This window comes from Triturus cristatus, chromosome 5_1, assembly GCF_964204655.1.
Source record: "Triturus cristatus chromosome 5_1, aTriCri1.1, whole genome shotgun sequence".
NCBI lineage: Eukaryota > Metazoa > Chordata > Amphibia > Caudata > Salamandridae > Triturus > Triturus cristatus.
This window is the reverse complement of record NC_140587.1, coordinates 706,337,412-706,360,520: the sequence shown is the minus strand read 5'-3', so window position 1 is coordinate 706,360,520 and position 23,109 is coordinate 706,337,412. Positions and strand designations below refer to the sequence as shown.

Genomic DNA, 23,109 nt, shown 5'->3' with positions numbered 1-23,109 from the left:
GCTAACACACTCTAACTGAGTTCTCATAGCACCCTTATTGGCTGGATGTGTGGCTTGATCCTGTAGAGATATCATACTGGGATGTATTCTTTTGGGGCAACCAGCATGATAAAACACTTACAAGCCATGGATTCAATCAAATACTCCCTAGCAGAAGCAAAGAAACTATAATGCTACTGCTCTGCGGCCACCCAATTATTGCCTGAGACAGCGTTGAGAGTTTTTTCTTCCTTTTTGTTGGCCGACGCGCTTCCTCTCAGGACTTGCGCCCGCCATTTTGTTTTTTTACCGCGAGGATGATTTCCCACCACTGACTAGTGAAGGTGGTTTTTCACCAATTTCTTCATTATCCTCTGCTCACATTAATGTTTTTTCTCACACTGGATATTTATTCTCACGAAAAGACCCCAGAATCTTAATTTAACAGTCTTTGAAGGCATTTTTTGATGTCATTTTGATCTGTCAGGGACCCCTGAAGTCCTGCTCTTTGTTTCTCTGAGCAACACCTTATTGAAACCAGAGGTGAAATATTGCATTATTTATTATATCAGTTATTAAGGCATATCTTTCAAATATATATAGAGCTTATTATTTCTTTAGCTCCTTTGTGTATGGGGAGAGCAAAGTCTGCCCGTCGTACTGGGAACACCTCTGTTGCTCCTCCATCCATGGCGGATTATAACCCGTTCAGCATCCTTCAAGAGAACATGGCGGAGTCTGAGCAAGATATGGTATCTCCTTTAAGCACCAGCTCTTCCAATATCCCCCTTCTCTTTTCTAACATAACAGCAAAGTTACCAGCCACTTTCATCAGGAAAAAGGGGTTAAAAAAGACCTTGCCTGACAAGCTTTATCTCCCTCCCCATTATCCATGGAGCTACTTCTTGAAGAAAGAGGAGCTCTAAATACATGAAAAAAACGAATACACGTCTCAAGAATTTGGATGAGAAGTGGACTACTATGGAGGATAAAGTTGTTCAAATATAGACTAGAGTGGACTCTTTTCAGTCTGTTGTGAAACAAGTCTCTTCTATACAACTGCAAGTCTCACAACTTCAAAAGCAGGTTGAAAACCTTGAGAACTGCAACGGGCGCAATAACCTGCGGATTTATGGTCTAGCAGGAGGCCTTGAAGGATCTAAACCAATCACCTTTTTTTCAAACTTTTCTCCAACGCTTCTTGGCCTTCCTAATACACCAACTTTAAATATTCAAAGGGCTCATCATTTAGGTCATAGTTCTCAAATTGCATCTTCAATTCCTAAGCCACGAGGTGTTATCCTGTACTTTTTGGAATACACAGACTTGTTGAAAGTATTGCAGGCAGTCAAAGGCAAAGGAAGAATTTCTTGGCATGGTTCCAATATCATCTTTTCTCAGGATTACACTAAAGCGACGACAGACAGAAGGAAAACGTTTTTGGATATGAGACCAGCACTTCGTAGTATTAATGCCAGATTTGCTCTTATACATCTGTATCTTTTCAAAGTTACCTTTAAGAATAAAACTATGACTTCTGAAGATCCCACTATACTACAACGCTTTTTGGACAATTACAGACAGGAAGACACGGAAGTTACTAAAAACATAGTTTGAATTTATATTATCTCAATTTAAATGTAAATTCTTGTTGCTAAATATGTTGTGTTGTGCTACATTTTACAGATTATGTCTTTCGTCAGGTGTTGTTCCTTTACATTCTGTTGTTTGACTCTATATAATCCTATGTTAAGCTTATTCCTAGTTGCTTGTAATGTGTAATGTGCTGTACTATGTTGTATTTTATATAACATGTGTTTTCTTTTGTTGGGTACTGTTTTTTCATTTTTCTTCAATGTGATTTCAAGTCCATCTGGATGGTGTGCTTCCTACTTCCTGTTTCCGCCCTGGAATCTCCAGTTGGTTGTGTCGTTCCCTTATGTGGCCTCACCACCCTCAAGTTTTGTGTATGCTTTTGTTTATGTTTTTGTGCATGTTAATTTCTCCATTATCTTTTACTATATGGTGTTTGTCTTTTTCTTTTCTCAACCTCTTTATCTCTTCTTTCTTCAGTTTTCTTGCCTCATCGTTTATCAAATATTTCTTATCACATTTACTTTTTCTCTCTATTTTTTGTTCAGTTGTACACCTTTTTCTAATTCTCTTTCGTCTATTTCCTTTTCCTATTACTTCTGTTTTTCCTTCTTCTCTCTTGATTCTTTCAATTTCTTTTTCATATACTATCTTTTTTCTATCCTATTCCAATTTTATAACATAATATAACATTCCTATATTGTCTGTACATTTTGATACCTTCTCTTATCTGTTTTAATATTTTAAATCTTATTAATATGTTATAGATGGCTTTAAGGTTTATTTTATGGAATGTTAAAGATTAAGGTTCCCCTATAAAATGTGAAAGGGTTTTATCACCTATTTCTAGTTTGAAGGGTGATATTGTTTTATTACAAGAAATTGATATCGCAACTAAGGAAATCACTAAACTTAAAAGACAATGAATAGGTCATATATTTGCATTGCCTGGTCCAGGGAAAAGTAATGGAGTTGCTATATTGTGTCATAAACGCAATTACATACAAGTTATCACTCATAATTCGGATGATGGAGGTAGATGGATTTCAGTTTCTTTACTTGTTAATAAAATTCCTTTAACCATTGTTAACTTATATGCACCTACCAATCCTGATAAATCATTTTGGCCCCAAATGATGTTTCAATTGATGACTTATAAGGATGATTATTTATTAGTAGGTGGTGATTTTAATATGGTTTATGATCCTTTTTAGGTCTTGCCTGGCGAAAGCAGCGCATGCGGTGCTCTCGCCAGAGAGGACCTTTTGGAATCAATTCTCCCCGTGGGCTCATGCACGCGCCTGCATGGACAAAGATGGCTATTCTAGCCATCTGTCCAAAGCAGACAGCATGCACGTGTCCCTACAGACTGTGGACAGTCCAACGCCATCTTGCAATGCTTTCGTTGTCATAGCAACGAAAAAGCGATCACTTTCACTGCCGCTTGTTACATGTAAGCTGCACTTGGGCGCTCTCACCCAGTGCACTTTGAACCCGCCTCACCTCGTAGATCGCGTTAGGCAGCATTGTAGATGAATTCGACGTGGCTTTTCTCTGTTGCCTGGATTAGTTTTGTTTTTTCTTGCTCTGCTGATTTCCAGACCATATTGCGTTCCTCCCCTCCTGATTCTGCAGGCCCAGAGCCCGGCGTGTGTCTGCGCACCTGGGTGTGTGTGCTGCCGGCGGCAGGGGTGGTGACAGCGGTGCCCCCGGGCTTCGGTGCCCAAACGCACTGCATCCTGGCGATTACGTAGCGTCTAAGCAAGTGTTGCCAAAGTGTCTATGGACTATCTTTTGTTAGGTAAAATTTACCGCCTACAGCAAAGCAGTCTGTGCTTTCAGGCACATGCTGTCACATTTATACCTACTTTGCGCTGCAGGAAATGTCCTTGTTATCAGCGTCGCCATCTATTCAACACTTGCCTTATCATTCTCTTTGAAGCAGGACGAAAACATTCCACCTAAGCGCTATTTGTGCCCTTCCCAGACAACCCTTTCATTCTCTCTCGCAAGGGTGCATTCACACTTACTTTGCACACAGGAGAACATCAGCATTCTAACTCTTGCTCACTCGCATAGTCACTGGCGCCATGTACTATCCTTTTGTTATTTGAAGTAAGGTGCATTGTTTTTTTTACTACCTACGTATGTACTTAAATTCAACCGGCCACCAGCTTTGGAAAACTGCTGCAACATATTCCTGAGTGGTCTTGAAATTGTAATGTGAAGAGGGGGGTGAGCTGACTGGAAAAAGTGGATGATCCGAGTATTAAGAATGTCAGAGAAAGCGAAATGTCGTTTACAGTGTTCTTAGAGTAGGCATGTCCAACAACTTCCGAGATAACAATTGGGTATGCAAATGATGTTCATTGGCATTCATGGTTTGTAAATGTATGTAGTGATTAGCTTGAAAGGGGGGCATCTTTGCAGCACTCTTCGACCTTTGTTTTGCACCCCAGATTTAGCGGCTTGCCAGAAAAGACGAGTTATGTTACAAATGCTAATAATAACCGCCAGCTGTCGAAGTAGCTACTGTGAAATCCGTATTTGTAAAGCGCAAACTACTCACCCTTACGGGTCTCAATGCACTGGGGGCCATTGTGGAAATTTGAGGCCAGATGTAGATAATCCATAAATACCAAATTCTTAATACCAAATTTTACCGATTCGGTATTAAGAAATCTGTATTTCTTATGTAGCTAATGAATCGGTAAACAATACCGATTCCTTAATATTCCTTATTACCGAAAGGGTAATACCGATTCGGTAATAAGGAATACCTACCCATTCATTCTTATGGGCTTGGAGGCCCATAGGAATGAATGTAATGCCATTCTGTATTACCAATTCGGTATTACCGAATCAGTAATACCGGGAGGTATTTCAAGGGTGCCGGGGTGTCCAAAGGACACCCTGTTGCACCCCTGAAAATGCCCGTGTGCACATGTGGCGCACATACATGCCCTAAGGGCATGGATGTGTGCCACATGGCACTTAAAAGAAAATGCAAAAGTGAATTTTTTAAGGAATTCGTTGATTACCACCAACTTGAAGTTGGTGGTAATTAACGAATTCTTAAAGCACATAAGCACTCTTTTATGTGCTGTCTACATTGCATTTACCGATTCGGTAAATACCGATTCGGTAATTACCGAATCATCACCTACATCAGGAATGGCTAAATACCGGTTGGTAACCCTGAAATTTACCGAATTTCAGTGTCATCGACTGGTACTTAGCCACCTACATCGGGCTCTAAGTGCGCTATTGCCCAGAGTCACATGGTGCTGAGCTGCCGCCGGAGCCAGGGATCGAACCGTGAACCCTGTGCTCCGAAGTCAGCTGCCCTGGCCGCTGCACCACACCTCTCTACTGTGGTGTATACTATTGTATTTGCATTGATATAGTGCATTACTTCCTCTGACGAGGCGGTGAGGCGCTTTTTTCGGCGAAACAAATTAAAATCAACTCCTGTCTCTCGAAGCCAAAAAAAGTCGCACTTGGGGTCCCACAAGGCTCGATCCTCTCCCCGTCCCTCTTCAATCTCTTCATGGAGCCCCTCACAATCATCTTGAAAAAAGCTGGAGTAAATTACCACCTTTACACGGATGACACCCAAATCTATTTCAAAATCAAGTCTCCCTGCGACATCCAACATCTCAATGCCACTCTAACCGAGATCCAAACTTGGTCCAACGTTAAGCACTTAAAGCTCAATCCAGATAAAATGGAACTAATCCTATTCTCTCCAAAAAGCAACCATCGTCCAATCCAAGAGTGGCTCAAGAATCTGGTTGCCCTAAACTGCCCCCTCGTCCTGTCCGACTCAGTTAAGTCTCTAGGCATCACCCTTGACAAGAACTTATAAATGGAGGCCCACATCAAAAACTCTGCAAAAAGTGCTCTTTTCTTTCTAAAACACCTCAAGAAATTGAAACCTTTTCTTCCCCATGATGACCTCAAGACAGTAGTCCAATCCCTAGTTCTCTCTAAAATCGACTATGGGAACGCCATCCTAACAGGGACTCCAAAAGCTCACCTAGCCCCTCTAAGGGCAGTGCTGAACATGGCCGCTCGACTCGTATGTGGAGTAAAAAGGTTTGAACACATCACTCCAGCTCTCAACTCCCTCAATTGGCTTCCTATGGAAGGGAGGTGTATTTACAAGCTGGCCTTCATCACACACAAAATGCTTCACTCCCTGGCCCCCAACTACCTGAACAACAAACTAGTAAGAGCAGGTCAATCCAGAACACTGAGAAGCTCCAACTCACTGCTTCTTATTCCTCCGAAACTGAAAAAGAAAACCACACAATACCGATCGTTCTCTGGCAACGCTCCCAGGATGTGGAACACTCTCCCTGGAGTCCTCAGATGCAACCCCACCTTCTCCTGTTTCAAAAGGGACCTGAAACTCCATCTCCTTAACAAATGCTTTCCTGACCAACGTCAACTAACCTAGACTTCAATATCCGAGTTAACTCCTCTCTCTCTTGACATTCAAGGATAGTTGGTGACCGGACTATGTTAATCACCTTTTTCTTTTTATTGTTCTCTCCCCCTCCGATGCACTGTTTATTTTATTTCTCATGCTGTATTTTTTTTCTCTGGTATGCTTCCTTACTGCCGGCCTACTATGTAATGCAATTTCCTTCTGTTTTTTTTACAGTGTGTATGTAAAGCGCTCTGATACCTATCGGTCAAGCTAGCGCTATATGAAACTTTAAAATAAATAAAATAAAAAGTGCAGCGCATGTAGTTCCTTCTAGAACAGACCAGAACTGAAGACGTTTTCTGCGGCTTGTAGGACTGCTTTTTGGCATGTTGCATTGAGGGAAATGCCCGAGGCCTCCTGTTCATGTTTACTTGGAGTCAGACACGCCCTAAGCTTGAGCAAAGCAGAGGTCGCCCAATGATAAGGAATGGGAGATTTTTCGCCTTTAGTTCACCCTCGGAATACTAAAAACATCGACACGAGGGAGTTTTTAAATAAACATCTGATAGCCACTGCTTGTAACCTGTTGTACTAATACAGCTTGCGCTAGAGCGGCTACACAGAGCCCACTCACCTTTATGCGCACAGTACAGACACAAAGTCGTATAGTTTGCCAAGTGCGACTAGATCCGGGGCACTGTCACAAATCAGCAGACACTATGGTTACAACTGGATGAAAGTAGCACAAACCTGACACAAAACACACTGTCATGCGAACCCAGTGCATCATAAGGCGCCGAACCTCTCTACTACTCACTCTCTACTACTCTCTACTACTCATTCTCTACCACTCTCTACTACTCTCTACTCACTCTCTACTACTCTCTACTACTCACTTTCTACTACTCTCTACTCACTACTCACTCTCTACTCTCTACTACTCACTCTCTACTTCTCACTCTCTACTACTCTATCCTACTCACTACTACTCACTCTCTACTACTCAAACTCTACTACTCTACTACTCACTCTCTCCTACTCACTCTCCATTACTCTCTACTCACTCTCTACTACTCACTCTCTACTACTCACTCTCTACTACCTACTCTCTACTACTCACTCTCTACTACTCACTCTCTACTATTCACTCTCTACTACTCACTACTACTCACTCACTACTACTCGCTCTCTACTACCTACTCTCTACTACTCACTCTCTATTACTCTCTACTACTCACTCTCTACTACTCACTCTCTACTATGCTCTACTACTCACTCTCTACTACTCTACTACTCTCTACTCACTCTCTACTACTCTCTACTACTCACTCTCTACTACTCTCTACTACTCACTCTACTACTCTCTACTACTCACACTCTACTACTCACTACTACTCACTCTTTACTGCTCACTATACACTACTCACTCTCTACTCTACCTCTCTCTCTACCTCTCTCTACTACTCTATACTCTCTACCTCTACCTCTCATAAATACAAATGTATGCTTGCATACATATACATATGCATACATTTGCATGTTATGTACATGAAAGTTTTAAAACACTAATAAAAGCGAAGCTAAAAAGCCGCCTAATTACAAACAGAATTGCTTTAACTTAAACGAGGGCGAGGCCTATTGCATTTTCAATGCTTGTTTAAATAGGCGATCCAAAACTCACTTTATTCCTTCACTCATCCATTCTCAGTTTACATCTACTATATGTCAGAGGGCTCTTATTGATACTTGGAGACTCTGCAATCCGACTCTTCAGGAATATACTTTCCTCTCCCCTGTTCATTTTTTTCAATCTCGAATAGTCTATTTGTTTATATCTCAAGCAGTTGCTCAACAACTTATGCACTCAGATATAGGCTCTATATTAATTTCAGGTCATGCCCCAGTTGTCATGGATTTATATCTCCTTCCACTCACTTCCAGTACTAAGAAATGGAGATTTAATAATGTACTTCTTTTACATTTCACTTTTACACAAGCCTTTGAACAATTTATCAATACATTTTTTCATGAAAATGAAACTCCTGATATTTCTCCTCGAAATATTTGAGATACTTTTAAAGCTGTCTCTAGGGATTTCAGTATTTCCTTTGTGGCCCAGAAACACAAGTTATCTTCCCTTAATTCCAAGACACTTCTTTCTCATATTAAGCAACTAGAATATGCCTTTTATAATTCCAATTCTAAGACTGATCTTGATGAGATAGTTAAAGCTAAATTTGCATTCAATAAGCTTTTCACAGAACTTGCTAATTCATATTTATTAACACCCATTTCCAAATATTATGGTGGTCAGAATAAGGCAGGAACGCTTCTTGCTAATTATCTTAAAATTAGAAAAGAACGTACTTAAAATTGATTCTCTTCTTACTTCCTCCAATAGAACTATTCATAAAAATGAAGATATACTTTCGGAATTTACTCAATTCTTTCACACCCTCTATACTCCGGAATCTCAATCTACTCACCAGGATGCCTTTCGATATCTATCATCGATCTCTCCCCCTACTAATCCTGACATAGACATCTCCTCCTTGGACACCTATAGAGTTTTATTCCTACTTTTCCAAACTTCTAACACCAAAATTACATAATCTTTTCCTCTATTTTATGTCTAAAAAGACATTGGGTGGTTCATTTCAAGAAGCCACAATATGTCTTCTCGCTAAGGTTAATAAAGATTATACATTATGTAATGATTATCGTCCGATATCTTTAATATATTTGGATTATGAAAAATTCTTGCTTTACGCTTAGATCCTATCTTACCTCATCTGATTGGGAAGGAGCATTGTGGCTTCATTAAAGGTTGGCATCTTTCGTACATCACAAGATTATTTAGTTTATAATTTGTTCCAATAGATATAATGGGTTTTGTTTATGGTGACAAACAGCCAAAACTTTCTGTCTACACAGATGACATTTTACTTTTTATTTCGCAACCACAAACATCATTACTAGCTTTTCTTTTAGAAGTGGTAAATTTTGCATCTGTCTCAGGTGATAAGTTTAATGTAGATAAATGTGAAATCCTTCCCTTGAACAGACTATATTTTCATATGGATTTTACTTCTTCTTCTTTTTGCTGGAATCCAGATAAAATTAAATATTTTTGATTGTGGTTTACTGATTCCATTAAAGATACAATCTCTTCGAATTTTAAATCTCTACCTACAAAGTTAAATTCACTCTCCTCTCGATCGAATCCTTTATTTTTATCTTGGTGGGGATGTATGGACAATATAAAAATTATGTTAGGACCTATAATTTTATTTTATCCCTCCATTATGCCAGTAAATAGTCCCCTTTTTCATTATCAAAAAATATACTTTATCCTGTCCAAATTGTTATGGTCTAACACAAATTCCCGGATATCTCTTCAAAAACTTAAAAGACCTAAATATTTTGGGGGGATGGTTAACTTTCTGGACTTTCACACATATCATTTGGCCCTTTTTCTTAAACAAACCTTTCTCCTGTTACAAGAAGTTGATTCTCTACAATCTCCTTTATGGATTGACCTTGAAAAATCTTTCTTCCATCCTTTCCCTCTTATGGAAACGTTATCTTTTACGTCCAGACCTTTATCATTATCTCTTCCGATTTTTAAGAATACTCCTATAGAAGTCCTAAGGAATTTGTTTTTACAACCATCAATTTGGCATAATTGGTCTGTTAAGTTGAACAATAAAACCACTTTTTGGAAAGATCTGCACGCTAAAGGCCTCAAATGGATCTTTATTTTTACTTCTCCAAGGTGATATCTGTATCTCTTTTTCAGTAGCTCAATCCCGCTTTTCTTTTCCACTTTCCTATCAAACTAAATACACATCCTTAATTTCTACCATTCAATATTCATATAATAAGTTTCCTCATATTTCTAAATATCTCCCAATATCCAGTGCCAATAAATTGTTATATACATTCCCCTCTGCATCTCAATTATATAAGCATTTGAACGCCCTTCCAGATACAAGGAATAAAACAGAGGTGGAACGGGCTTGGGAAATTTACTTGCAAACTACATTTCCAATTTAAATCTGAGACAGGATTTGGACTAAAATAAGGAAATCTTCTAGAGCAGCTAATACTACCCAAACCCTATTTTTATCTACAATAGGCTCCCAGTAACTCCTGCTGCAGTACATAGGATAGACTCTACTATACTACGGACCTGCTGGTCATGCTCGGCTACCCCAGCAGATCTGAAACATATGTTATTTGAATGCCCTCATATTTATCAATTTTGGTTACAAGTCTGGCAACAGATCAATACTATTTTTCACACACACATCCCATTTAGTTTTACTAACCTCTTTTTAGGAAGTATTTCTGAAGATTGGGACAGCCAGTCTAAAGCTGTTGGTATCATTGATTTACTCATGTGGTTGTTCTTTAACAAATTACAAAAACATGGAAATATGCTTTGAAAGTATCATTTCAGGCATGGTGGTATGGAGTTTGTCATAATCACAAGCTAGACAGAGCATATGTCCATGCACTCACTCTTGCTATTGAAAGAGATCTCATATGGCTCCCTATCACAACTTTTTTTAATCGTTCTGCTCGAAGATCATATTTCCCTAATCCTCAACTTGAAGAAGTCTCTAAACGTCCATGAATTTTCTTTATCTCATGTTATTGATAATAATTATTGTTATCTCTATTTATTCACAGTTTTTTTACATTACCGTTTTGAAATGATTAACTTTTGTATGATGGTATATGAATATTTTCTTTTTCATCTCTCTCACTCTCTCTCCCCTCTTTCCTTTCTTTCTATATTCATTAAGTATTTTGATTTCCTATGCATAATGATTATTCTCTGTATTATTCTTTCTTGACAATAATTATTGATATCTCTATTTATTCTCAGTTTTTTACAATACCGTTTTGAAATTATCAACTTTTGTATGATGGTACAGTTTAGAAATAATCAAAATGTATTGTCCTTCTCAAAATACTAGGCTTTCTTGTCAAGTACTGGTGATACTGAGGATTTCTCTTAAATAGCAGGTCACCTGCTATTCACCTGTAAAATGATTGTTTGCACTTGTCTGCCTGAACTATTTTCTAGAATTCCCACCTAGATCTATTGATTAGCTCTCTTTCATATTTCCCAGAACATCCCATAGCTTCTTAATCATGACTTTTGGGTCGGCAGTCAAAGCCATAAGTTACCCTATGTTATTATACCTTGGCAGGAAACTCCTTGTTCAATATTTCAAAGATGGCTGGCCAACCATTTTCTCAACTACTTCATGATCAGATACCACACAAATATATATGGGGAAGGTTGCTGCCCTCCATTGGGATTACTTGATACACATTCATACAGTTCTTAATAAATGTTGTGCCTTTGAGTCTTAGCATGAGTGGGCTGCATCTAATAATTCCTGCATTAAATTGTTTCTGGGGCACATGTTTACGTTTAGGGGGGATTATCATTATGAAAGGCAGTATGAAAAATGTCTCTCTTTTCTGCTATGCAATTGCAAATCCATTTGTTTATAAATGCTTTCCTTCTTCTCCAGTGCACCCCGAGAATTTAAAGGGGTCAGACATTAAAGGACTGAGGTAAATTGTTTGTATGGCTTGTTTTTAGCAGGAACATGTGTACCACTGGTGGGATCATGTCCTTTGGCCTCTTCTCAGGCTTTTTTTTACAAATTACATCAACTCCCTTGTTCACTCTTTCCACCCACATGATCCCTTTACTTGAGTTTTTCACTTACTACCAACATTAGGTAACTATATGATGTTCTGTGGGCTTTTTCTGTGCAAACTCAGTGCACATTTTGTAAGTATATCTGGGGATACGTGGCTTTGCAAAGGGTTCTCTTCCAGAACTTTTCAAACACAAGAAATCATTTTATATTAACATATTTCAAGTGATTCCTTAGTGCCAGAGAATCCAGCCACTTAAGGTTTTGTTTACATATTTAAACTAGGATAATGACAAAGAACTCTGGAGTTACCAGGCTATCATTCAAGACTTTTTTATATGAAGTTAGCTCAGACTTCACCGAAATATAAATTAAATTGCACAATGGGCCACAAACGAGACTAGTTGAGTACTCCTAACAATTGCGTTAAAATATGTTTTCAGCTGTTTTTAACATAGTAGTATGCTAACCGACAGGGGAGATTTCTTGGGGTCTCCAATGTGTTGAAATCATTGCTCCACCACAAAAAAATTTTGAGAAATCATTTTGAAAAGGATTGTAGTATGTTTGTCAATCTGCTTACACCAACAATCATTCCTACTACAGTAAAAGAGAACATCAAATAATGTACCAAATAGTGTGCCACTATTAGGTGTAGCCACACACCCCACCAAACCTGCATGTAGGGGCTGTTTTTTCCTTCGGTTCCTAAGACCCTTGCTTCATAAAACTGTTCACATCTGAGTGTGCAAGCCTATTGCAATATCTTCAGCAAATACTAGGATGGACTAGGCTGACCATCTAGTTCAGGGAAAAGTCCACCTTCGGACCGCGGCTCTACTGCCTTATCATTTACAACACTGGTGTCAGGGCACATCCATGGCAAACCCCTTTTTTCACTGAAAATGTGTTAGGGGATTTGCCTCCATTGCCATATGTAATTAAGGGCAAAATAGCATTTAAGTAGCATTTCTTCACTTCCTGTGTGGTTTTACCTATATAGGACAAAGAGCATGGACATTGCATACAATAGATAACATTCCTAGTCAAACAATTAGAATGATGACGAAAAATCCATTCTTTATCATTCAAAGTACATGATTTTACCATAGTAGTGGTTGCACAGGCTGAACATTGTCCACATGGGTAATGTCCCACTATAGGTGCTAGTCCCCATAGGTTGTGTAGATTTGTGAGTACTGGTTCTCTATATGCTTTTACCAAGTGATCTCTGAGATTTTTCGCTCTTTTAAAAGCGAATCTAGGTCTTTGTAGTTGGGGTTACATTTTTTGTATAAGATGCCAATTGCTTAGCACTATCTTTTTGATTGTATTTGACTGAGTGCCAAAGGTTGTTATACAAGTTATCGAATCATACTCATTTTCTTGGTGAGTTTTGACCTGCAGTAAAGCCTGTCGATCATAATACCAGGCCCGTTTCATCGCGCGTTTAACCAATCTGTAGGGATATCGTTTCTCATTATCAATTTAGATAGTAACACTTTGGCCTCTTTAAAATAATCTTCCCTCCTGGTGCAGTTTCGTTTGATCCTTAAAAACTGCCCAAAAGGAAGATTATCACGTAAATTACGTGGATGTTGGCTCGTATACTTTAATAATGTATTCCTCACAGTGGGTTTGGTAAAAAGGCTTACTGATAATTCACCTTCATCATTCCAAATGAGTAAATCTAGAAAGTGTATAGATTGGTTGTTATATTAGATTGTAAACTGAAGATTAATGTCTTGTTCATTGAGCCATGAGTGGAACTCAAGTAACTTCATGATAGTGCCTTCCCATATTAGACAAACATCATCTATGTATCGTAAATACTTCTTTATATGGGGAAAGAATGGATTATTATTATAAATCACTCTTTCTTCAAAAGAGGCAACAAACAGGTTCGCTATGTCTGGAGCAAAAATAGCTCCCATAGCGACACCTTTTACTTGGCCAAAGAATTCTCCGCTGAACATAAAATAATTCTGTTTTTCTTGCACAGTTTACAATAAAATCCGTAGGAACCTGGTGTGGACAACATCTCTCATCTAGAACATCTCTGATGACATTTAGAGCTTCAATTTGGGGTATGCTTGTATACAAGCTTTCTATATCCATTGTTACAAGGATGTTTGTATGTATATCATATGGTTGACCCTCCAGTTGTGTAATCACACTGGAACTATCCCTCGTGTAGGATTTAGTCAGTGGAACAAAAGGTTTAACGAAAAAATCGACATATTCAGCCAATGGTTGTGAAATCGACTGACAGCCGGCAATATTAGGCCTACCGGGAGGGTGTATGTTATCCTTATGAATTTTTGGTAGCGTGTAAAACGCTGGAATAGAATAATCATTTTTATTCAAGTAATCAAATTCTTTTTGACTTAACCACAAACATTTCCTTGCATGCTGATTTGAACCAATTTCAAATGAATGAATGATTGGATGACCGTTGGAGAAAAAGTAGTTAAATGGAGATCAAATTGAATAAGAAAATAAGCAGAGGCAGTATTGGCTGTGCCATGGGTTTGGGGCGAAAAAGTCGCCCCATCAAGATGTTGGTTAGTCGAAAACGTGCAGTTTGGGCTAGGCACGTCCCCAGTGTGCACGCAACGTTAAAGCAGGATGTTTAAACATGAACAAATTAATCACAAGAGACGGAGTGCAACCCATATGTCATGATGGTATATTACCAACCAATGTTGATTCTACCATTCGTAATAACTGTTCCTGGTTTGGCGAAACCCGGGGTATATTTTTACTAGTTATTATTATTATTTTTTATACCGTCAGATTGACTTAAATAACATGTCCTTTACTTAGTAGTTTGGATATTTTATGTATTTTCATGTTTAGAAACGCTATGTTTTGGTTCGTGACACTTGAAAGGAGAAAACTCAAGATACTTTATAAAAACTACACCCAAGATGGCCGACACAATTTTGGTAAAGGAACGTAACGCGAAAGTAACAGTTATAGGTCTTGTGAGAGACAGCGTCCACACTCGGTCTTGGTGTCGGGTGGTGGACAGATTTATTCAAGTCCTGCTAAAGTAAGTCAATGCATATTGTTTATGTAAAATCTTTTTAAACGTTCTTTTGGTTACAAACTTGATGGCATTGTGGTATGAATTACATCGCGGTACCTTATTCTATCGTAGAGGTTAATAAATTGCGGAACGATATTTAAGGATTCTTCGTAAGTACAGCGTTTGTTTCTGTACGCACATTGTTTCTGGGAGTTACCGATGCTCGGTTTTCCGTAATGGTTATCAAACACACATTAATATGCTCAGTATGGTAATTACTCTGTTTTAACTTGGAGGACTACTTTTAGAGTAGATGGTGACAATGATACCTTTTGTTTTTGTGTTCTTTGGTGCTTATATGTTGATCTTGTTATGCTAATATTTTTAGGTGGAAGTTTCCGAGAGTTATCCAGATTTGAAAAGAAGTAAGATCATGACACTGGCGGTGACGTGAGTTTGGTTGTCACCTTTTGGTGGAGGGTTAAACTGTGCATGACAACACTTCTTGGGTCATTGCATGAGTTCACATGGCATTAACGCAGAAATTTGGTGCTCTGGCTGATGATATTCAAATATAGAGATGGTGCACTCTATCTTCTTTGAATAGTGAGCAGACAATACTTTTTGAACTCAGGTTTCTTTATATAATTTTAAATTAAAGTTTTTCTATATGGTGATTATGATTTTTTGTTATGCTAGATTCATGGTGCAACAGTTTTCGTCCTAAGGATGGTATCGTGGATTTATTAGACCATAGATGAGACCGAAACCTCGACGCCACCACACCCTATTGTTTATAGTATTATGTGTTGGTGCATAATGAAATTAATAGAAGCTATGATTTGATTTCTATGTATGGTAGATTTGATGAACTATCCATACTGCTTAACAAAAGGTGTTTTATTACTACTGTTCATGGGATATAAATTCAGTAGTTAATTCGTTGCCATACATGATGTCACGAATGTAAATATTTTTTGGTCAATAAAGTTTTCTATGACAAAAATTTATTGATTCCAATATATAAAAGGAATTTTTATGTATGAGAACCCTTTTGAGTTGTGAAAATTCTGTTCACTTTTGTGACGATTCTCAAATAATAAGTTCTACGTAAATGATTCCTCAAGGATCACTTGCGTTATGTCCCTGTTGATCCCTGCACCTTGTGACAGGCATCTTGAGGTGCCTGCCATGGGGTGCAGGGATGAACAACACCTCCCTTTTCTCAATGGGAGCTTGTGTTACAGACGGTTTACGGCTGCAACACAAGCTCCCATTGAGAAATGGAAGTATGCGACCAAACAGTGTTTGGGTGCATTGTAATAAGGCGGTCGAGACCGTCGACCAGTGGTTGGTGGGTTCCAGGAACGAGAGTTTGTGGACATCTTAATCAGGCCAATAATATTTGCTGAGGTTACTCAATATTTAAGAATGTTCATGTTATCATTCACTACATCTGTTTTTCTTTTACATATTATTACTACTCTATATGCTTTAAAAGCAGTTGTAACACTCGGATGCTTAAGATGGGGATGCTTCAGAGACATGGTTTCCTGCAGCAGTGTATATTTTGGCAAAGGCGCCTGAGCACTTTCAACTTGACTATCTTGTATTACAAGCAGATTAACCTTAGCAAAAATGTTATGGAGTACAGTGTCCTATTGATGCACCTAAAGTCTCAACCCATCACTCCAACACCACTGAAACCTAACCCACTCCAATGGATCCGGAATTGGGACAGAGAATACATGTAAAGATGAGGCAATCAACCTATAAGCAACTGGTCCTTTGTAGTTTCTGTCTAAATCAGGCTCCATGATAAGGCGACCATGAGCTAGTTTGAAGAAGGAAACTATTGAGCCATGGTTGGCTGCTTCAGTTTATTGATGCCTGCAGATGTGGCACTTAATTGGCAAGGGTTCTGCCTAGGACATACCTGCGATGAAGCCTCTGCACTGCTTGATGCTTGTCAGGCCTGCGTCATCCCAGCTAGTCCTAATTCATACTCATACAAAGTCATCCCCAGAAGCTTCTCCTTTGCTATGGAAGCACATCTCCCCTACTGCTTAATGCTAAAAAGCACTACCTACTCCAGATAAAGAGTTGTGCTGCTGCCATCCAACTATTTTGGAGCATGCTAGGACACTAAATCTTCCCTAGCAGGCTTCTCCTCTTACATAGCTTGGCTTCTTTCCATACTTGATATGTACCATTCTCCATGACATGGACTTTGTTACAAACATCAAGATATTTATGATGCACTCTGAGAAAGTAAGTCCAACCACTCAAGTGTCTCCTTTTCCCTTAAAACTTATTGTGCAGTGATAGTATATTGAAATTTTGGACTTTATTTGCAACAATGCACAATATTGATTGATATGTTTGTTATGCTGTTCCCTTATTTTTATGTGTTTCACTGGCCCACTCACCTGATCCCCACGTACACTGTGTTCACTTTGCAAATTGAGCACATTTGCAACTCATATTTGATGCTGCTTCTAATTGCATTTAAAATCAATTGAATATATTTGATTCCGGATTGTGTTTGGCTATATCTTGACTCTTTTTGCTTGTGTCATAATTCAGTTGTGTATACAATACATGGCTGTGCAGTATTGTAAGTGTAATTAGATTAGTTTCTTCCCTATTGATGCCCTCTGGGACATTATTGCTTGAGATAAAAAGCAGTATTGGTTCACCTCAGGCTGGGATGGGCAGAAAGACCGATATCCAGAATTGAATGCCTGGGTAGCGTGGTTATACTGCCCCTTACTGAAGGGCAATAAAAATACAGAAGCTCTTTGTGAAACACATGTTCCCTTCAGCTTAAAGAGGGGAATTAATAAATTAGATACATTCTGTACGGTGACCTCAAATATAAACCTCAGTTTTTCAGAGTTAAAGAGCATTACCTTGAGTTCGTCAACACTCTACTGAGATTAAAGAGAAGAAGGTGTAACTCAATGCCCTCATAGAGGACTCTGCACAGAGAAGTGTGGCTCACTGGTTAGAGAAGGCATACCCTGAAGCAGAGGTCAGACCCGGGACCAGGGTTCAATTCCCGACGCGGCAGGGTCTGAGCCCAAGTGTCCACGGACTCGATAATTCTCACTTCGGTGCCTACTTGAATCATGGGTTCACACTCTGCAACTCTGGGCAATAGCTTGCTTAATCTCCACTACGCCCCCCCCCCCCGCGGCGGGATGCCTGGCTTTCACCTTGGGGATGCCCAGTACGGGTTATCTCACAGGGAAAAGCCAGGACGGGTTCCCAATGCAAGCGCCGAGATGCCCAAGGGTAAGTCGAGCGCTATATAAGAACACACATACATACATACAAAACCAACTCAAATCACAAGTTGAGAAAACTTAGCACAGTCAGAATCTGTTTAAGATTTCTAGCAAAAAAACTAAACACAGAGTCAGTTGTGAGATTTACAGGTGTAGACAGCAAATGGGTAACACAGGCAGGTAACGTACATGATTTGTGAGAAAGGAGGGAAGGGGCAAATTATAGTACAATGATTTACAAAAGACAACAGATTAGATCATTTCCATTGTGACATGTGGTTTACTGGCCACTAAGGTCATGCCGAAGAAAGGTGTGGGGGAGGGCAGCATAGTTTTTCAAGGTTGATAAGGTGAACCTTGAAGGCACTACTGAAGGTGGGGAGATAAGAAGACAGGGCTGGAACCAGAATGCATAGATCAGGGCATTCTAGTGGTGGTATACCGGTAGACAAAGATCTTTAAGTTTGGTTGGAAGGAAGAGAGATTTGGAGGCATGTCCGTGACTGAAAGACAGTGAGCAGCGTTTGTGGCAAGACTTTTCACAAGAGATTTTTCTGAGGAAGGAGGTATAAGAAAATTGCCATATTTATCCACAATAATTCACAATACGAGAATCATAGATATTTCATAAATCTTGGATCACAGGGAAATATCTTAGCAGAATAAAATGTTATTGTGAAAATTAAACCAATCAACAAAACCTTATGCTAGACTTTATGCTATTATTTAAGAAACACTAAAGACAAATAACCAAGTTCTTTGTACTGGACAATGGCAATTAACAATCTATTAGTCCATCCCATTGCTGAATGTTGGGAGAAGGCCAGAGGTGCCATGAAAACAATATGGGCAAAATGTGATATTACACATTTCGACCACATTTTAAAGTTTTTGATCAGAGTTGCCTAATATTGGTGTGAAATTATTCACTGGTGAAATCCTCAAGAGAGAAATCTACAGGGAGCCATTCGCTTGAGGCGCAGTGGATAAATACCCTGTACAAATCACATAATCCGTTACAGCCCATACCTGCTCAATTCATCATCAATGCTACATACTTTCATCTTGCTAACTATATATTACCTCCAATGAGTGGTAGGTACTGAACAAATTAACAGTGATACGTAGAAACCAAACATTTTGAGTGTATTAAACTGAAAATTTGTAGGGTAACAAATGTTATTGTTCATATGTTGACACATTACAGGCCTGCTTTATTTTTACGGGCAGTGATAATTTTTATTTTATTTTATGGAGTTTCATATAGCGCGAACTTGACCCGAAGGTATGGGTATCAGAGCGATTTACATAGCACCAGTTGTGTTACATGAGGACACATTTATTTTTTTGGTTTTTGTTAGGCACTGGGAGATTAAGTGATTTGCCCAGAATCACAGGATTTTCAGCATCATTGCCGAGACTCGAACCCAGTTCCCCAGATTCGAGGTCCACCGCCCTAGCTGTTTGGCCAACTCCTCGCATCATCTTTCATCTTCAAATCAGTGCATCCTTAGCTCCAAGAATTTGAACAAAATGCTGCGGTACCATGTATATTACTTAAAAATGTGCTCAGAAGGCTAACGTTCTTACTTTAAATCCGTGACGGTCTCCTCTGTATTTGCTCTTACTTTCTTCAACGCATGTTTAGAGCTTTTCAATTCCAAAATTCCATGGTGAAGTTTCTCGGTACATTTAACGGTCTGATCCAACTCATCAAAAACTTCTGAATGTTTGCGCTGGAAAGAATGAACACCACTAGTTAGCAAGAAAGGCCTCAAACCTGCACACTATACAGCTGGATTCACAAAATCAGACATCTGCACTACAGCTTTACACCTACAAGTTTCATGTACAAAGACAACTTTTTCTTCTTTTATCTCCACTGGAAAAACCCTATCGCCCTATCCAACCCTGTGCTAGAGTAAATCTCCAACCAGAGTGGGAAGGGGATGGAGATGAGTTTGTGATCCTTTTTTGTTGGTGTTCACAAACTTCCAAGGCAAACCACGTTGGAACAACCATTTCCCAGACCTGAGTGGGATTTATGAGGACAGACATCTTGTCACTCGTATTGAAAGGTACTGCTGTTGCCATCATAAACAGCTTTACATCTGCTAGGAATCCCTTTGGGAATCCCTCGCAGGTGTAAAAAAATCAGCCATAAACCTACATTTAGGACTGATCATACGTCTGTGAATGGCCACATGATCTATAAATTGGCTGTATATCGCGTTCGTTCTTGTAGTGCAAAACTGTGTACTTAGATTAAGGTATGTGAGCTACTCGCCAGAACCCGCACTGCCTAGGATTTCTGCTCAGGGTCAATAGGACTGGAGTAGTCAGGATGGGATAGCAGTTTTACCCACATCTGCTCTCTTATCAAACTGGATATACAATAGATGGGGCATTTCTGGCATATTTATTGGTCTTTTGTGACCAGTGGAGGACAGACTGTGATCTGGGAAGGCCAAAACCATCAGGATAAACACAATACTGTCTATTGTACGGATTTAATATCAGTCCTGAAACTTTTTTTGCATCTTGGAGTGGGGTTAATATAAAATGAGGGCTCAATTCACTCAAAATACTTGTAAATCCACACCCGTAGGTGTACTTGCAGGCATGGGCATTAATATACGACTGTAGGGAATTCACATACATTCCCACTAGAACTCCTGGCAGGCTGTGCCAGTCGCAGATTTGCAGGTGCCTTACTGGAAATATCCTATCACCTTTTTCTGACTTGCTAATTCCTGAAAGAGAAGTTGAAGGAACATTATAGCTCCGTATTGGAGAAAGGCAGTCTGTTGTGCAAATGCTGATTATTTTTTATTTTTTTCATTTCTCCAGAGGGAACTTTTCTTTTTTGTGGACAAATCCTTTTACCCTGCAACTCCACTAAGGTAAGGTGTTCTCCTGATCTGTTTACATTCTTGAAGTAGATTTGCTCCACCCACATGGCGGAATAAAGCTGAGACCATTTCCTAGGTGTGAAGTGTTTGGAAAGGGGGTTTGTGCATGCCAACAACCTCTTGTGGCAAACCATGCTGTGATCTACCCACTCCTGTCCCCTTTCGTTGAATTCACACCTGTGTAATTGTATGCAGTCGAGGCATACTATTACACAGTAGGAAAAGTACTTACATTTGCTGGGTACCCTTTTGTGGCTGTATGGTAGGAGTAAATGGAACCATTTTTAGCCATATGCTTTTTTATCGCCGAAAATGGCTTAGTGAATTGGACCCAGAGAGCGCTGCATTTATGCAAAGCATATATATGGGGTCACTGTATCCGATACATTTCTTGCCGTCAGTCATGGGTCACATTTAACAACATTTACTGCAGACAGAGACATTTATTTAGGAGGAAACACCAGAGAAGAAGTACCTGGGTTCGGCTTGTTAAAGACCCAAGTGGTAGAGAGCACGACTTGGACATGTGTGGAGGGCGCCCTTGAAAGTCTTTTCCACTGATACCTGTGACAAGAGTCACCCCCAAACTAGTTCAAGAAGAGGAAGAGCTGTGGGACAAAGGAGGGCTGGTACTTGGCTGCCACCTTTACAGGAACATTACGACCAATGACCCAAATCCTGCGTGACGAACACCTCTGACGCATGCCCCCCCCCGTCTCCAGATGTATGTTGCCTCAAGTCTGCTGTGGCGACATACATGTGGAGGAGGTGAAGGATGCCCCTTTGTCTCCTTGTGTTGATGCCTTAAATCTTCTATGTAGGATGACGTGGCCGCGTAGCGGACGCGCGCAACGGGTGCGCTGCTGGCGCGCCGAAGGCACGCCTAGGGCAAGCCCGCCTGCGCCCGTACGTGCCCTGCCGCGACCAGGGGCCAGGAACCTTGATCCACTGTCTAACAATGTGCCTTTTTATACCTGTGACCAGTTACTGGCTTACAGACACGGCCCACAACTTCGCTGTAGCCATGTCATGCTGCCTACAAACTGTGCTAATAAATGCCCCCAGTGCCCATTTCAATTGCTCCCCTCTTTAATCATCACCAACTCCTGCCCCCTGCTGACATTAACTTTTAACTTGGCTCTTTTGAATTGTCGCTCCCTTCCTAGGCACACCACAGAACTATGCTTACTGTTAGATGAATATGACTTTGATGCTTTGTTTCTTACTGAAACTTGGCTCACTGATTCTTCTGACCCTGCGGTAGTACAAGCCCTTCCTGCTGGCTACCTTATCCAAAGACTTGATCGTGAACATAACAGGGGTGGGGGTCTAGCTATTATTTATAAAGATAAATTCAATTGCCGCATGTCTGTCAATAATATCACTGACTGTGAAAGTTGCCTTTTTTCTCTTGGCTTTTCCCCACATGTACCTTCTCTGGCATCCTTATCTACCTCCCCCCTGGATATAGCAGCCATTTTATTAAGGATCTCCCGGAGAACATCACGAGATTGGTCAGTTCCTTTTCCAATTTCCCTGTTTTAGGAGACTTTAATATCCATTTGGATAAGGAATCCGCTACAGATGCGGAAGCTGTTATTGATAGTTTAGGTGCGTTGGCTCTTAAGACTAAAGTTTCCAGTCCCACACATCAGAAAGGTCACCTTCTGGACCCACTGTTTTCTAATATCAATAATCTAAGAGTAGGAAAGCATGTTCCCCTCCCTTGGACTGATCATTTTCTCATTCCTTTTGCCTGGACTCACCAGAATGGTGTGCAACCACGGGGGGAATCGAAAAGGTGGAATAGGAATTGGTCCAAACTAGACAGTAAAGGCTGGGCATTGATCTTGGAAAAATCTCGACCTGCCCTAGGTAATGATTCTGAGATAGCCAATAGTTCACTGACTCGATGGCTGGAAAGGTCTTTAGACTCGCTAATCCCGAAAAAACTAACGCCCAACAAAAAAGATAATCATCGCTCAGAATGGTATAATGCCAAACTCAGAGAGCAGAAACAATCGTGCAAACGCCTGGAAAGAAGGTGGAGAAATAATTTCTCAGTTAACGAGAAATCTAAGTATAGGAAGGCCATTGGTACCTACAAGGCTGAGATCAGGCTGTCCCAAGTAGAATTTTATGCTAAAAAGATCTGTTCGGCCCATAACTGCCCTCTGGAAATTTT

At 39.8% G+C, this 23,109-nt stretch overlaps 1 protein-coding gene across 1 annotated transcript in view; it reads right to left on the bottom strand.

Annotated features, from left to right (window-relative positions):
• The window catches only part of CCDC178 (coiled-coil domain containing 178), a 1,033,935-nt gene that overhangs the window by 642,596 nt on the left and 368,230 nt on the right, over positions 1–23,109 (bottom strand). The window contains exon 17 of the mRNA XM_085605687.1: positions 19,603–19,748. Coding sequence (XP_085461813.1) covers positions 19,603–19,748 — 146 coding nt within the window. The remainder of the gene's footprint in view (positions 1–19,602; positions 19,749–23,109) is intronic.